This window comes from Sander lucioperca, chromosome 3, assembly GCF_008315115.2.
Source record: "Sander lucioperca isolate FBNREF2018 chromosome 3, SLUC_FBN_1.2, whole genome shotgun sequence".
Classification (NCBI taxonomy): Eukaryota; Metazoa; Chordata; class Actinopteri; order Perciformes; family Percidae; genus Sander; species Sander lucioperca.
The window spans coordinates 2,619,430-2,633,799 of record NC_050175.1 but is presented as its reverse complement, the minus strand read 5'-3'; the positions used below and the strand labels follow the sequence as shown (position 1 = coordinate 2,633,799).

At 42.4% G+C, this 14,370-nt stretch overlaps 1 protein-coding gene across 2 annotated transcripts in view; it reads left to right on the top strand.

Moving 5' to 3' along the window:
• Nucleotides 1-14,370, top strand: part of LOC116057299 (C-Jun-amino-terminal kinase-interacting protein 1-like) — an 87,498-nt gene that overhangs the window by 25,606 nt on the left and 47,522 nt on the right. For both annotated transcript variants that reach the window (XM_031309709.2, XM_035999144.1), the window contains exon 3: nucleotides 11,630-11,887. In XM_031309709.2, the coding sequence (XP_031165569.1) occupies nucleotides 11,630-11,887 (258 nt within the window). The remainder of the gene's footprint in view (nucleotides 1-11,629; nucleotides 11,888-14,370) is intronic.

Here is a 14,370-nt window from a genome sequence, read left to right as displayed (position 1 = left end):
TTTCTGCCCCCCGGTTGCGTGTGCAAGCAGTGATGACGTTGCAGAGAAATCCATGTATATTGACAGTCATAACAGCCATAAAAGGAGGGCTGTACCCAACTGACAGGCACACTTTTTCAGCTTAGAATTACGATAGGAATCGCTAAAAACACAACAACCTCACCGCCCTCTCCAAGCCCGCGGCGCTCCATACCCGCGCAAAGTCACCGTTTCTGGGTTACTGGACTACAAAATGCCGAGGCCCTGATGGAGATCCAGGGCCTGCAGCTAGCTGCGATCTTTACCCATAGGATTGAAGGGACAGTAGCAGCTAACGAAATCCCTAATGTTCACAAAAATGCATTAAATTGAAATCGGACACCATTGTTAGCTTTATAAGACCTTGGGGTAGATGTTATATAAGTTGCGTGACGAAATTCAAACTGTAAATATACTCTAATTATGCCGAAAGTGAAGCTAACTAGCCGTGATCTGTACACATAGGATTGAAGGGACAGTAGCAGCTAATGAAATCCCTAGCTAATGTTCACAAAAATGCATTAAATTGAAATCGGACACCATTGTTAGCTTTATAAGACCTTGGGGTAGATGTTATATAAGTTGCGTGACGAAATTCAAACTGTAAATATACTCTAGTTATGCCAAAAGTGAAGCTAACTAGCCGCGATCTGTACACAAAGGATTAAAGGGACAGTAGCAGCTAACGAAATCCCTAATGTTCACAAAAATGCATTAAATTGAAATCGGACACCATTGTTAGCTTTATAAGACCTTGGGGTATATGTTATATAAGTGGCGTGACGAAATTCAAACTGTAAATGTACTCTAGTTATGCCGGCAGCTGGCAGCCAGCCAGCTCCACGGAGCCCCGAGCCCCGGTAGTCCAGTAACCGAGAAACGGTGACTTTCACTGGCTATGGAGGTTGCCGCTTTCTCATCAGACTGTGTGGAGCTCCTAGCTAAAGTCCAACACGTCTTACCAAATTTGCAATTAGCCATCAATTTTCGTAAAACGGCCCATATTTGAGCTTTATATAGTTGATTTCTCGCTTAAAAAGTCTCAGAAGTGAATTTAATAATGAAATAGCCCGACAAACAATGTATAACTTTGCAGTGTCTGAAATGTGAGACCTGCTGTCTCATCTCCAATGTGTTTCTATGGGGTTCGCTCAAACCAATCAGTGCGCAGCTCATCTAAATATTCATGAGCATACCATATTTGGAAGAAAAGCTCTTGTTCCAAATAGAGCCATATTCACAGGGTAGTTAAGGGCCTAATAAAATAGCACTCGGGCAATTTTCAGCCCAACCAATGTTACAGACCCTATTAGGAGACCTTAAGGAACAGTGTAAAATACCCTATATAATCACTCAATCACCCCTTTAATGAAAACTGGAGCGAGTGTGAAGTGCTACTGTGAGAGAGGGAGATGTGGGGTGGTACAGAGAGAAAATAAGCAGAGGTAAATGTATTATTCTGTCAGATCTCTCCGGCTCTGTTCCCAGTGAAACCCTCATCACCTCCTCCTCCTCACTTCAGCTCTGCTACTGTAACCAAGGCAACAGGAGGGTCGAGGGGCTTTTTTTCAGTGTCGTTTATTGGAGCAGATAGAGATTGCATGATTCCGTGCTGGCGACAGCCGTGGCTGGAGGCATTATGCTTACGTATTTGCATCCCATTCTTGTGAATGCGATATCTCAGGAACACCTTGGGGAATCCCTTCAAATCTTTGCACAAACATCCACTTGGACTCAAGAATGAACTGATTTGAGTTTGGAGGTCAAAGGTTAAGGTCCCTGTGATGTCGTATAGGATAAAACGATGAAGTGATGACATTTTATATAAGGGTATAACTGTGACATCATAATGTTCTGCAAGAACGCTTTTCTGCCCATTATTCAGCGCCATACTCAGGAACAAAAGGGGAGACATTTGGTCGGATACTGAATTGGTAACACTAATCTTAAAATTGTGTTGATTGTATAGCTCTTCTGTGCTGCCGAGTTGATGTGAAGATGTGTGTGAAGCATCCAGGTTTCGCCCAAAAAATGCACTTAATACCTAGAGATGCTAGATACATCAATATGGATCGATATATTGATTCAATCCTCAACAATCCAATATTATCGATGCAAAGTTAAAATATTGATTCATGTCGTCATCTTTAAGATGCGCCTTTATTTTGAAATTCCCACTTTATATTTATGCTTTTTATTAAAAAGAGTAGTTTGTTTTTAATTTAAATGTCTGGAAGAGCTCAGTAATTTATCAAATAATATTTTTTGTTGCTTTTTGTAAATATATATAAATACAACTGATTGTGTTAAATGGACTTATGTATCGTCTCATATTTGTCACAGGCCCCTGAATTGAATCAAATCAAAGTCGTATCTTGGCAGACTTGTGATATTAAATATTGCATCATTGTCCTAAGAATCGATAAAATATCGTACCGTGATATAACGCGTGATTTACACCCCTATTTATACCTTTAATTAAACTGCTTCAAAGTATTCCCTACATATTATATTATATGAGTCTGGACAGACATGACTGACTGGAGGCATACAATCGCAAGGCGGTAATTCTAGTTTCTTCTGTGACTCCTATTTGACTGTTTCAGTGAGGCGGTGACCTGACAGATGCGGGAAACGATATAACAGATTGCTGGGAATATTTTAAGGTTGAAAAGCCATTTATCTCTCTCTCTACGCTTTTTCATGTCTTCCTATCCAGGGAGCTAATTATATCCCTGATAGTTGAATGTGAGAGATCTCTGCTGGAGGTGTGTGTGTGTGTGTGTGTGTGTGTGTGTTTGGATTGATGACTCATCCCCTTGCAGGGGCCTCACACAGATCAGAATCTAAAATGGCTCCTTGACGGGCAAACATTAGAGCGTTCTGACAGCAACAACAACAACAACAACAACAACAACAACAAACGACACGTCATTGTTGTCACTCTCAGCACATGAAACAAACTGTTTGGCTTCTGTGTATGTAGAGAGTGTATAGGGAACATTTCAGCTAAGGGGTTTGTAGGGAACGAGCAGGCTCGGTTGCTCTCATCCCATCTGTCAGTCTCATGTCATTTTGCCTGTTTGAGTGTGGATTGTCTCCCTATGTTAGTTTTGTTGTCCAAAACACACAGTCGTATGCTCTCACTATGCCTGAAGCTGCACAGACAAGGTTGAAGACAGCAGTAGCTGTTGGTTTTTCTGGAGGCCATTGTGAAAAAGCAGTGTTAAATATAACACAACAAATCCAATGAGTGGTGACAAATGAAAAGAGGATGACCATACCAAAAAAATGTACTAGACGAAAACATTTTTCAAGTAGGCTGCATGAGGATTATTACAGGAAGAAAACAGCATGGTTTTAGTTGATTCATTGATTTTTTTTCACTCCCTCTGTAGCAGGGGAATCTGCCTACACTGACACCGGAAAGCTCATAGTCACACTGGGACTCTTGATGAATCATTACAGATAACATTGAAAAGTTTTCAACATATAAATATGCCTCTTGGAAATGTGTAATAATATTTGTTGAGTTAGGACCAGAGAAATGATTAGGCATCTTTATTACATGTAGGTCCACAAAGATGTGATAAAGGTATAGCAGTCAGACAGAATCCCCTGATCCAGCATCCTTAAGGTCATGGTGATGATGACAGTGGTGATGGGTAACACAATAGTCTGGAAGATAAAATGACGCAAGGAAGTTTTAAATACCATCATCCTGTCACCCATTGGCTCAAAAAATGCCAGCAGACAGACGATTGGCCAGACAAAGAGCTTGTGTATTCGGACAGTTTAGGAAAGCAGAAGTGCCAGAGATGAAGATTAGAGAGAAATGGTGCAAATTCACCAGTAGAAAAATGAAGGCAGAATGAGAGAGAAAAGATCGTCCTTGTTAAATTGTCATTAAAGTTTTATTAAGAGTTTGTGGACAGAGCTCTGTTGTCGGACTTGGCCCAGAAATCTCGCTGATGGGTTTTCAAAAGATTTTACTTTTGTTCTTTCTTTTGTAATTTTATTTAGGCAGGTTTGTAGAAGGGGACTTGTGTTTTTTTTTGTTTTTTTTTTGGGTGATGCCCTACTGATCATGTTTGTGTATGTGTGTGATCTTGGCTTAGTGGTGATGGTTCTTTAGTATTGTCTAGGTTGGGAGCTCCTCCTGAACTGTTGCAACAACATATATAAAACTGAAGGGAGCTGTTTTTTAGCAAACAAGCTCTGATAAACCCACTCAAAAGTTGGCTACCAAACCAAAGCTACAAGTAAAGTGAATATTGGAGTTGGATTCATCAGGTGGACACAACACACAACCATCAGGTGGTCTGTGTTTTCTATTCTTAAAGTTGAGATTGTCATGCAAATTCAAGTTTGTATGAAAACTTACAGAAGTTACTCTCACATTGTTTGGAAATGGGAAATAGAGCTGAGGACCAGTTAATGAATCAGCTGGGTAACAGACGATTTTTCAGCTTCTGTCATATTGCAGCTGTGATCACAGACCTTAGAGACAGCTTTATCTTTGCTTTCCATTTAAAAGTGCACACTGTTTAATGGAGGTGCGGCCCATTTATAAATGTATGAGGAGGCGCTGCAGGACGTTGGGGGTTTGTTAGCACTTGATGCAGAGCCCTCAGTCACTGTATGTACACACAGAGTGGTGACCTCATCAGTGAGCTCATCACCACAGGGGAGTTTCAGGATACATCTTGTCTCATTAATAATGAACGGTCACATGGAAGGAGCTTCACCCCCCTCCCAGACAGGCGTGGTGTCAGCCTCAGTGGGGAGGTGTGTGTGTGTGTGTGTGTGTGTGTGTGTGTGTGTCCAGGGTTTATAGGGAGGGTCAGACGGTGTGTCCAAACTGATGCAGACATTTTATAAATGTTGTTACAGGTTAAACTGGATTCCAATTTTCTAATATCTTCTTCTTCTGTGCATCCCTGCCATCCTTCATTCTGCCACCTTTGACCAACCTGTGGCTTTTTTCGATGCGAAAATATTGACAAGAAAGTGTGTTTCGGAGCTCAAGAAGTTGGCCCCCATTTCATGGAAACCCATGTTCCAGTTCCTGGCCCTCAAATAATATAGAGAAATCCTTGCAGAATGTCCAAGGATTACACACCAACACACATTTATAAACGGACAACATTTAGATCCGAAAAGGATCTTCCTCAGTAGGATGCTTTCTTCACTATAGTATTTTGCCAAAGGCAGCTCTTCTGACACACCTGTTTCCACAAGAGTGCTTCTTGTCTAAATCTTTTTTAGCTCCTGCCCCCCAGAAAAAAAGTCCCTGCACCCAAGGAAGTACTTCCCAGTAACTGTCAAGTCGGGAGTCTGCAGAACTAAACATTGTTGACTAATACCCCTTTTTCACTGCAGGAATTTAAATGCAGTACCTTTTTTCCGCAGCGCTGTGGAGATAGGTCTAGCAAGCGAGACTAAAAGGAACTTAACCTGCATCTTGAAAGTAAGAAGCAGTTTCTCAATTTCTTTGTATCCCCAAAACGTCAGAGTTAGCTGTGCTGAACTTTACTGGCTGGTCAAACACATACCTCAATGATGCAACAGCTTGTGTACAGGATTCTTTCACAAAGTAAGCCAGCATGGTTTCTAGTAGTGTCAATGTGAGGACTAGGACTTGGAATATTATGTGAATTATATTGGAATAAAGGAAAATTAGCATTCAAAAGAGCAAGAAAGATTGTCTGAGATTCAACATAGCTTTATTTGCTAATTGTTAACTTACTTCTACAGACTGAGAGAAATTGCCTGAAAACACTGAGGCAGGCAGATGTCTCGCCTTTCTAGCATTTTCCATTTACAGTTCCATGTCTTTAAACCGCATGTCAAACATCCATTAGAATATCACAGTATCACAACAATAAATTACAAAGAAGAAAAAAAAGAGGAAGAGAAAATTAGCTTCTCAAACAAAGCTGTTGCTCCTGATCAGTCTACATTTACATCATCTTTGCAGCTCCTGGTGGAGCTCCTGTGGTGGAGACACAAACATGAATGTGCTAAAGGGACTTTTATTTCTGGAGTTTAATTCCTAGTTGAAAGGCTGATTTGTGGTGGACGAAAGCTCCAAACAATAGAGAGAAAAAGATTTCCAAATGGATCTGAATTAGTGTGCACATGGCCGTAGTTATGAAGGGCTTATGTGGAGCAGCTCAAGTTCAGAATGAAGCATAAAGTGATTTGGTGTTCCTCAGAGACATAAAATGACAACATGCATTATCACAACCACTCTGTGTGTGTGTGTGTGTGTGTGTGTGTGTGTGTGTGTGTGTGTGTGTGTGTGTGCGCGCATGTGAGAAAGGAGAGGAGAGAGTGCTTCCATTCATGTGTGCAGGGGGGATTGGAAAAAGTCATATGTCGGGGATGGGGTCAGATAGAATGGGCAGTAACATTAAATGACAAACACACACATTACCACAATGTTGTATCTACACCCAGAGAGAGACAGAGAGAAAGAGAGAGGCCAGCAAAACACTTACAAGAGTAGAACAAGACCTATTTCCATGGCAACAGTGTTTCTCTCACCTACCCCATGTGTCAGAGCTGAAATGACATGCAATACAGTGTAGGCACACACACACACACACACACACACACACACACACACACACACACACACACACACACACACTGCCCCCATGGATACTGCTCACATTGTATCATCCACACATGGTAACAGCAGAGAGGATGCTGCCTCATCAACACAAACAGAAACAAGAGAAGCCCTTTGTGTCTCTGGTCCTGTTTAGAGCATCATCCACTATCATATCGTTGCTATTTACTGATAGTCAGCTGTTTGCTACATATTCACACTGTTTACTGGGACGGATCAGTTTGATAAGCAGCCATATTAAACACTTTTATTTACCATTTAAATGCCATTGTAGTGAAGGGACTTTTGTCTTTGTCGTGGTTAGCATGGTGCATTTAAAGCTGTAATGATTTATTTATTTATTTACATTTTTTGGCCCATTTAAAGGCAGTGGAACAAGTTGAAAACACTTTGACATATCACCATTTGAATTGTTATGGTTATGTGTTAGCAAACAACTTAAAAAAATAGCAACATTAGAATTCATTTGGACTCATTTTTGTCCACTTGGTGAATTTAAGACCAGTGTTCTTTCTCCTTTTAGCTCTGCTTTGGTCACCACCAACTCCTGAGAAAAATATATGGGTTTGTCACTTCAAGTTGCCCATTTCATGGTAGTTATTTTATCCTCTGTTATAAAAATAATGCAGCTTTAAGAGTTAATCAGGATGCAGTGGGTCACCATGTTGTTTCATATTCAAAGTAACAAAAAGTCCCAGATTTTTCATATTTAAAAAGCATCTCTAGATGTTAGTAATATTGCACAATTATGGAGAAAAGAGTCCATGTATTTCATTAACAGCAAAGTAAAACCAAAACGTCAAAGGAATCTGATGTCCCGTTTGCATCTACTTAAGATCTTAAGGTCTTTTTGGACTTTTCTGTTTATTTATTTTTTGTAAACTGCATTGATTGTATTGGTTCTTGCTGTTTTACTACTGGATAGACCTCACCAGCAGGTTTTGGATAATTTAGCATTTTCAGCCCTTTTTTGCACATCCTTTGAGTCTTATGTTGTTTTATTTGACCTGTTGGTGTGTGATTACTCTGCTTGGGCTGCTATGATTGGACGAGAGCCGAGCATCACTGTAGCTTTGGGGCATCTCCCTCAGCCTCCTCATCGTCACTGAGCCCCTTGTCTCCTAGCAACAGGGGCCGGGGTTCTCTTTAAGGGGCCAGTCATAATCTGAGGTCATAAAACATTAGAGGGAGAGTATAAGCCCACTGCATTAGCAGGCATTGGTCATCAGTAGGTGAAAAGGTGAACAGGTGGAGATTGGGGAGAGAAGAAAAAGAGAAAAATGATGTCAGGAGAGTGGCTGCACTGTGATTACAGACAGGCCGGGGTGTGAAGTGACTGAGCTGAAAATACAGGAGGCGGGTTGATAGGATCATCTTCTGACAGCTCATCAGATAGGGGAGTGATTTATGGGTACTTATAGGATGGATGGATGGATGGATAGATGGATAGACAGACGGTGGATGCATGATGGATGGATGGATGATGTAAGGATAGATGGATGATTAATATATGGTAAATGGATGGATTAAGAGGACTGGATAGATTGTTAGGGTGGATGGCTGGATGGATGGATGGATGCACAGATTTGTGCATAGGTGGATGGATGAATAGGATTGGCTGAATGGATGGATGGACAAATGGATATTTAGAAATGAGCAACAAATCAATATTATCATTCAGCCTTGTAATTGTTAAAGGAACACGACAACTTATTGGGACTTTAGCTTATTCACCCAGAGATAGATAAGTCCATACATACCCTTCTCATCTCCGTGCATGTTGTCTGAAGCACCCACCGCTAGCCTAGCTTAGCACAGATCCTGGACGTAACCGGCTCCAATTAGTCTACTGCTCCCAATAAATGACAAAATATCGCCAACATGTTCCTATTTCCATGTTGTGATTTGTATAGTCCCAGGGTGTACAAATAACAAGGTCACATGAGACACAGCCATCTTCTAACCGTATACATACTGGGAACTATATTCTCAGAAAGGCAAAGCACTGCTACTTCTGCTACTTGGGCGGAGTGATTTGCTTGCAGCAAGCCCCGTGGTGAGGAGCAGAGAGTATCAGTGCTTCGCCTTCTGAGAATATAGTTCCCAGTTTGTATACGGTTGTGAAAGGTGCTATATAAATACACTTTACTTACTTACTTAATGTCATAACATACTGTATCAATACAGTATAGAGATAATGCTACTTAATGTTGTGTAATTCATTTAGAGTATGCCACCAATTTATTCTGGGTTATGGGTTTTGGGTTATGGTTTTGGAGTGTTGATATATTTGGATTACACTTCACCATTTTTGTGCAAATTTAGCAATATTCATTAAGTTACACACAGAATGTAAGTCATATCAGGGGGAAAATACTGTCCAACTGTAGTAAGCTGTCAAGTGACACTTAAATCAGACTGATGAAAGATATTTCATCTTTAAGTCAAAGTGTCTCTAACCTGATGCATAATTCTGTGAGATTTTATTTAATTTTACATTCTGCCTGTGTTGTAGTTCTTATTAGGTTGACAGCCTAAAAATGTGGTGATGTGCGTGTGCATATGTGTGTGGCCATTACTGTATCGGCATGTTTGTGTGTTGTGTGCGATGTGGAGCAAAGAGGGAGCTAAAGACTGTAATAAGCTTAACAGTGGCTTTGGTGTCTGTGTCAAAGCATCTACATCACATCTACCAACAGGAGGAGTTACCATATGCTGTGTGTCTGTGTGTAGCTGCAGAGATAGTGATGCTAAGTGAAGCAGACTGTGCTGTCCCAGTGGCCTCTGACTTACGCCGTCTCCCAGATGATGCTTGTGTTTGTAACTTTCTTTGATAAAAGACAGTCAAAGTGAATCTCATCACAAAATGTACTGCTCTGATCTGTTTGAGTTTTTGGCCGACAAGTTACCTTGTGGAATATGTGAAAGCAATCGAGCCAAGCAGAGCTTTGTAAAAAGGACTGAGAATGGAGACTTCATATTACTGGGCCAGAGCGAAGAAACAAGCAAACCTGCTACTGTAGCAAGAAATAGCTACTGCAGCTTCCATTTTAAATGAAAATAATGTCAATGGTTTGGCTACGTCAGTCACTACTACCCCCTGTGTGATTATCTGATTTAGTGAGAACTCCAAAAAAAAAATAGTTATGACGAGGTCCAAGCCTCCCCAGTGCAAGTCCCCCCTGGCGCAAGTCGCCCCTGATGACCCGCGGAGCCCACGAAAGCAGAGCACGCGAAAGCGTAACCCAAAGCACGACGGTCGTGAGGTAAATGTCAGGAAATTTCACTAAGTGCGAGCTCCAAAGTCTGTAATGAATTGCAATAGCAAATTTCCCATTCATTTAGTAAAAAATGCTTCTACCTCAATTATAGCACCCCCTAAAGGCCGATCATCACCACATCTGGCTTAGAGCCTCAGAGTGGCATGTCGAACAATAATCCCAAGGTTTGTCTTGATAGCATTTACTGTGGCAGAGATATTGCAGTTGCAAATTTCCCATTTAAATGCATTATGTTATTTGCCAAAATGTGTCTACCTCGATCATAGAGCCCCCTAATGGCCGAGCTTCACCATATTTGGTAGAGAACATCGGAGTGGGATGTTGAACAATAATACCAAGTGTTGCGCTGATACCTAATAAAGTTTGTGTTTTGTTGCTAGCTGCGAAAATTAGTTTGGTTGTAAATTGCGCATAGTTTAACGTAGCAAAATTCTTTTGATAACTTTTGGTCAGGTCCCTCGGGAGATGCAGTTTGCCAAGTTTTGTGCAGATCGGTCGCATGGCCTAGGAAGAGTTCGAAAAAGTTGGTTTCACACATATTGTGAAAAAACTTTTTAGCGGAAATGGGCGTGGCCTATATCATCAGATTCATCTCGATTCAAGGAACACGTGGATGTAAGGTTTTCTAATGTGCGATGTGTAATGAGTTATAGGCAGAAACACGTTTGACATCATTATAGCGCCACCTCGTGGTCCACGTGTAATTTTTGGTATGTGAGGTCCATGAACCATTGTACATCTGCCTTGTAAATTTGAAGTTGCTCACATTAGTGTAAGTGGTGAACCCAAACCTGGGTCCCATAGGACACACCCACTTTGACGAATCAGTACACCACTGTAGGCGTGGCCTAAAGAGTGAGATGGTACCCCTCCAAATTTTTAACTTTTCATACTTGTAGTGCCCCCTAGTGGCCAATTTTCTAAAATGTGTGGGGGAGCCTCATTGGTAGCATTTAATTTGGCCGAGATATGGCAAAGTTCATGTTTTCATAGCTAGCTACACAAATTAGTTTGTGCGTAATTTGTGCAATTTCTAACCGATAAAAATTCTTTTGATAACTTTTGTCAGGTCGGTCTGGAGATGCTACCTACCAAGTTTCGTGCAGATCGGTCGCACGGTCTCAGAGGATTTAAAAAAAAATAGGTTTATGATAAATCACGATTTTTTTGCGCATTAAAAGTTTAGGCAGAAATGGGCGTGGCCTATATCAGGAGATTCAGCTGGATTCAGAGAATGCGTGGCTATGAGTGCGTAATATTTTGAATGTGCGATGTACGGTTTGGGAGTTATAGGGCCAAGCGTGTTTTCTTCTGCTATAGCGCCACCTAGTGGTGGAAGTGGGTCAATTTTTGTGTCCGAGGTCCTTGCAGGGATCTGGACCAGTCCTGAAAATGAAATGAAAACAACCTGTGAATAGCCTAGTGTTTTGCAGAGCAGAAGAGTTTTCATTCTCACTTCATTATTTTAGGTAAATGTTGTCATGTGGAGAACCTGATGCTGGAATTAGTCTCTGTCTCTGCTTTCTGCTCAGTGTTGGCACTGAGAGTGTTACAGGCAGAAGACAGAGCAGCCTCTGATTGGCTGGCTCAATCTCCTCATCCTATCCTCTCTCTCTCTCTCTCTCTCTCTCTCTCTCTCTCTCTCTCTCTCTCTCGCCCTCAACTGACGGCGTGTTTCCTCCAATCCCTGCAGGGCCATGTGAGGCGAGGAACCAATAGCATATCAGGGAGGGCAGAGCTGGGTGCCGTCGGCCAGTTTCAGGCAGAGATGCTGCATTTGGAACTCATCGACGGTGCTGACGGTTACCACAGTGACAAAGAGTCCTCGAAGGCATCCGCCATCGCACCACTGCCAATCACCAAGGACCCTGCAGCACCTGTTACCATGGATACCTACCGGCCCAAGAGACCCACAACCCTTAACCTCTTCCCAATTGTGCCGCGCACACAGGTAGAGACTGTATTAACCTTATTCTCACACACACACACTTTGTGGCAGATAATTAATCATTAAGCAGGAGGACTTTCAGTGACGATTTTTTTTCTGTCTGTGTAGCTTCCTGTCTGGGTTCCTCCTCAAACACAAATATGACATTTAATAATGAAAATAGGAATGAAAACCTGCGTGACATCATCTTTGGATTCACTACAATTGTTTCTCTGACAGGATGTGTTTTCTGGACATGAACAATAGCCTCAATTGTCAAGACAGTGATTTTTTTTTCCCTTGGTGCCCGTCTCTGTTTGTTTTTGAATGCTGCCAGAGCTCGTGACTGTGTGTGTGTGTTCTTGTACTTGAATCTTTCTGAGGACCAATTCCAGCTTAAACCTCAAACATTTTGTCTTCAAAGGGCTAAGATTAGTTTTAGCTTAAGGTTAGGAGCTACAGAATGTATGGTATAATCACAAGTACAACCTTACAAACATATATATGTGTGTGTGTGTGTGTGTGTGTGTGTGTGTGTGTGTGTGTGTGTGTGTGTGTGTGAGACGCTGAAAGTATGCACAAGCGTTGATCAATGTCTGTTGATCTCATGTATGTCTGTCCACCTTCTGTTCATACAGCAGAACTCTGGTCCATGTTTTCCTTCACTAAATGGACATGGACGTGTGTTTCACGAAGGCCAAGCCAGACTGAGGAGGAGAGACTAGGTTGAGCCAGGCTGAGGAGGAGAGACTAGGTTGAGTCAGGCTGAGGAGGAGAGACTAGGTTGAGCCAGGCTGAGGAGGAGAGACTAGGTTGAGCCAGGCTGAGGAGGAGAGACTAGGTTGAGCCAGGCTGAGGAGGAGCGACTAGGTTGAGCCAGGCTGAGGAGGAGCGACTAGGTCTAGTCAGGCTGAGGAGGAGAGACTAGGTTGAGCCAGGCTGAGGAGGAGAGACTAGGTTGAGCCAGGCTGAGGAGGAGAGACTAGGTTGAGTCAGGCTGAGGAGGAGAGACTAGGTTGAGTCAGGCTGAGGAGGAGAGACTAGGTTGAGCCAGGCTGAGGAGGAGAGACTAGGTTGAGTCAGGCTGAGGAGGAGAGACTAGGTTGAGCCAGGCTGAGGAGGAGAGACTAGGTTGAGTCAGGCTGAGGAGGAGAGACTAGGTCTAGTCAGGCTGAGGAGGAGAGACTAGGTTGAGCCAGGCTGAGGAGGAGAGACTAGGTTGAGTCAGGCTGAGGAGGAGAGACTAGGTGGAGTCAGGCTGAGGAGGAGCGACTAGGTGGAGTCAGGCTGAGGAGGAGAGACTAGGTTGAGCCAGGCTGAGGAGGAGAGACTAGGTTGAGCCAGGCTGAGGAGGAGCGACTAGGTCTAGTCAGGCTGAGGAGGAGAGACTAGGTTGAGCCAGACTGAAGTAATTCAGATAGATGCGCGTCCACGGCTTTCCTCAAAAGACCGCGAGGTCGATCACAGATTTACTGATGCCAAAATGGAGAATAATCATTGTTCATACTTTATACAGAGTGAGCAGCAGCTTCTTGTGGAAGTATGATGACGTGAAACACATTATTTGTATAAAAAGAAAAGAAACACGGCCGCTGTAATGAAACAGTGAGAGAAAGCGTAGCAGACGATCACGGACCGACTGAATGTGTATGTAGCCTAAATCTACATTAACTGACCACTGCTCTGAACTGAAACCGTCATAATCATTCCATTCAAGGATTAGGCTACTAATCATTTGCACAAATTAACAGTTGTACTCTTTCCCTTAAACAGTAAGCAGAAGATAATATTACTCAGGAAATTTACCATGAAGATCAATTTTCTACAACGCTAGAATATGATGTGTAAATATCTCTTTCACTCTGTTTCTCCCTCTCTCTCATGGGCTAAAATATAAATGTCCTAAGTCATATTAACTTCCACTGCTCGCTTTTAATTCAATTCAGTTCAATTTTATTTATAGTATCAAATCATAACAAGAGTTATCTCGAGACACTTTACAGATAGAGTTCGTCTAGACCACACTCTGTAGTTTACGAAGCCCCAACTATTACAGTGGTTGCCTCAAGAGCAAGCATTAGCAGTAGCTATTGCAACAGTGGCGAGGAAAAACTCCCTTTTTTGTTAGGAAGAAACCTGGGAGACCCAGACTCTTGGTAGGCGGTGTCTGACGGCACCGGTTGGGGGAGTGGTGAATGGTGGCAATAATAGTCATAATAAAGATAGTGGAACAGTGGCCACAATCTCGTACTCTCCCCTGTCGGAACGGGCTGTACTTCCTGCCTCCCTCTACTCTACTCTACTACGCTGCAACTCCTCACTCCCTAACTATAAGCTTTATCAAAGATGATGGTTTTCAGTTTATTCTTAAATGTGGTGACGGCGTTTGCCCCCCGAACCCAAATTGGGAGCTGGTTCCACAGGAGAGGAGCCTGGTAGCTGAAGGCTCTGGCTCCCATTCTACTTTTAGAGACTTGAGGAACCACAAGTAACTCTGAGTTCTGGGA